This window comes from Atta cephalotes (genome assembly GCF_000143395.1).
Source record: "Atta cephalotes unplaced genomic scaffold scaffold00059, whole genome shotgun sequence".
Lineage (NCBI taxonomy): Eukaryota > Metazoa > Arthropoda > Insecta > Hymenoptera > Formicidae > Atta > Atta cephalotes.
In genome coordinates this window covers 1,132,305-1,135,482 of record NW_012130123.1, presented here as the reverse complement: position 1 = coordinate 1,135,482, position 3,178 = coordinate 1,132,305, and the positions used below count along the sequence as shown (strand labels likewise).

At 38.6% G+C, this 3,178-nt stretch overlaps 1 protein-coding gene across 1 annotated transcript; it reads left to right on the top strand.

The window, feature by feature from the left end:
• Positions 1 to 639: 639 nt before the first annotated feature.
• On the top strand, positions 640 to 2,870 carry LOC105623591 (ATP-dependent RNA helicase dbp2-like). Its single transcript, XM_012204979.1, has 2 exons — positions 640 to 654; positions 1,286 to 2,870. Exons 1-2 carry the CDS (start codon positions 640 to 642, stop codon positions 2,432 to 2,434), a joined length of 1,164 nt encoding a protein of 387 aa, XP_012060369.1. The 3' UTR covers positions 2,435 to 2,870.
• The last annotated feature ends 308 nt before the right edge of the window (positions 2,871 to 3,178 follow it).

Below are 3,178 nucleotides of genomic sequence, written 5' to 3'. Positions count from 1 at the left end.
AATGCATTTTAAATAAATTTTTGATGTTCAACACAATTATTTTCAGATCTGTATTTGGCTAAATTTTTAGATATTTTAGCAAAATCATTCTTTTTGTATATAAAAAGAAAAAAAATTGTCTTTAATACATCTTATTATATAATATATGTATATACATTCATTATGTAATATATGAATATACATTCATTAAAAATTATATCAGCCCCTTGCCGCAGATCCGTCATTACGTTACCACATCGATCGATCCTAATTTTGGACGTTGGACTGTCTTGCACGCCAACTGGTAAAAGTAAGCCCTTTTAGCAAAAAAAAAATTGAACGAGGAAACAGATGATGTTATACCAATATACACACCAGTGTAGACAATTACGCACGTAACAACCGCGTAATAATGCGGAATCGAACCCGTTTTGAGAGCAAGTTTGCGACGGCTCTGACCGTTACGTCAGATCGGAGAATCGGATGGACCAACCGACCAGCCAGAAAAAATAATCCGGAGGTGCGCGGATCGCGGAGCAGGGCGTGTTCCTTGTCGTTTCAGTGAAAGTAATCGCATACATCCCGAACCGAGCATTTCGTATAAAAACGCTGACCGACCGGACTTATGGTACACTCGATCCAAAACTACCACGAGAAACAATGAAGTGCTTCGCGGTAAGTCAAAGGAATTTCTTATGCATACGCATAAGTCGGTATACTAAGGCGTTTATTCATTATCGTACTCTAAATTTCTTGGAGTGAAATTCATTTCAAAAGAAAGTAATCTCACTCTTTTTTTTTTGGAGTAAATCTCATTTCAAAAATGAAATCTCACCCCAAAAGAGTGAAAATCTGTCTCTCTTATTCAAGAGTGCAAATTTTTCATTCTTTTTTAATAGTGGAAATATTTTAACCCTTTTGGAGTGAGATTTTATTCCAAGAAATTTAGAGAGTACATGTATCCTCTTTAATAATATTTTCTATTGCTATTTAGTTGATACAGAATTGCTAAATTGCTCGCTTTATCATTATGAATGAAATTGCGTTAAAATTATATAATCTATATATATATATATATTTCTAAAAGATCTATATTATAAAGATATTAAATTATCTAATTATATTAATTAATTAACAAATAATTAAATACATATACGTAATTTGATTCAATTGATAATGAAATTTAACGAAAATGTAATCTATTGAAATTTGTTCAATTCAAACGCTGCCTCTGATTTCAAAAAGTTTTTTCATGCTTTAAAAACTATATATTAATCTATTCTTTTTCTTTTTTAAAATTGTGCAGATTCTGCTGTTGGCAACCGCCGTGTTGGCGGCCGAGAAGTCGGGAGACGCGAAGAATCACGACAAACGGAGTGTGGCGGGTGATCATGGTTACGGTCTAAGCGGTATCACGAACTACGGTTTAGGCGGTATCTCAGGTTACGGTTTAGGCGGTATCTCAGGTTATGGTTTAGGCGGTATCTCAAACTATGGTCTAGGATACGGTCTAGGAGGATATTCGACTGGACTCGGCACAAAAGTACTCGGGTCGGGTCTCTCAGGAATTACTCTGGGTAACAACCTCGCTTCCGCCTATGCTTCTGGATTAGGATATGGTCTAGGAGGTTCTTACGGAGGATACTACGGAGGTTATAGTAGCCCTTCTTATCTCATCGGTGCTGGTCACGCCACCGGATTCAATGCATTACCCAGCTTGGCGCATGCTAAAACTGAACGCATCACCGGTCTTACTGTGCACCGCGAAGTCCAAGTGCCAGTTCCGGTGCCACAAGCAATTCCAGTCGAAGTACCCAAAGCCGTACCCGTCCCACATCCCGTACCTTACAAAGTAGACCGTCCCTACCCCGTTCCAGTAGCGCAACCAGTACCTGTCCCTGTCACTCGACATGTACCCCTAAAGGTTGACCGTCCCTATGCCGTTCCAGTAGTGCGACGCGTCGAAGTACGCGTACCACAACCGATACCGATTCCAGTATCGCAGCCGGTACCCGTTACAATCCCCATCACGAAACACGTGCCAGTTTCCGTGCCATCTACCATCGCATCATCGACTATTGGCTTCGCATCTGGAATTGCGCCCACTGAATACGTCGGCTTAGGATCCGGCAGTCTGGGATCCATTTCGGGTACGACTCTGGGTACCGGACTGACTACCGGTCATCTCGCCAATGGCTTGGACAGCGGCGTCATCTCAAGCGGTTTCTCCAGCGGTCTCGCCACTAGTGGTGTGGAACATATTGGACTTAGCAGCGGCGTGGAGCATGTTGGACTCAGCAACATAGATCCAACTGGGTACACCGGCATTGTACATCCAACTGGGTACACCGGCATTGTACACCCAACTGGGTACACCGGCACATTGGGATCTACCGGCACGTTTGTGGCGTCTCATGATGCTCTCAATGCCGAATATCCATTGAAGAAGTGGTAAACTCAATTCGACAACTCGATTGGACGTGTGTCTTTTAAAGCACTTCTCGGGCGTAATTTACGGATCGAACGTGCACAAATACCAATTGTGTTATGTACGTTGTCGAATAAATTTATTTTTATACACATTATCTCACACGATTGTCATTTAACTGTATTATGCAGTTATGCAATTACCACGGCTTTCTTTTACTTTGAAATAACCACTCAGATCCTCAATATTCTTTAACGTTTTACATCTTTTTGTTAAATAATTTTGCCAGAGATCTGAACAATTATCTTCTTTACACAATTTCTCTTATCTCTCAATATGTTTTTGATGTAAGTTTGTTTTATTTTCTGAAACGAACTCCGGTCCACACTTCTCTAGTCTAATTATAATTTAGATATACCTTTTGTAAATCTCATTGAAAATAAAATTTAAAAAATAAAAAAAAGAGTATTTAAAAAATGTCCTGTGTAATAAAATGGGAAAGGAAGAATATTGTATTGAATAATCTAAGAATAACATTATATACAACAGTACGAAATGTAAGAGCAAAGTCCGAGTCCAAAAATTATTATTAAAAATTTCAAGGAGCTGCCTATCAAAAGTTCGTGATATTTCTGTAAAAATGTCTATAAAAATTTTTTTTCAATAAGAATCTTATTGGACTGTGTTTATATGAATACACAATCAATAGGAAAAAAGCCTAGAACGATCAAAGCTAAATCTTTGGTGCTTGAATAATTCTGAAATAATTAA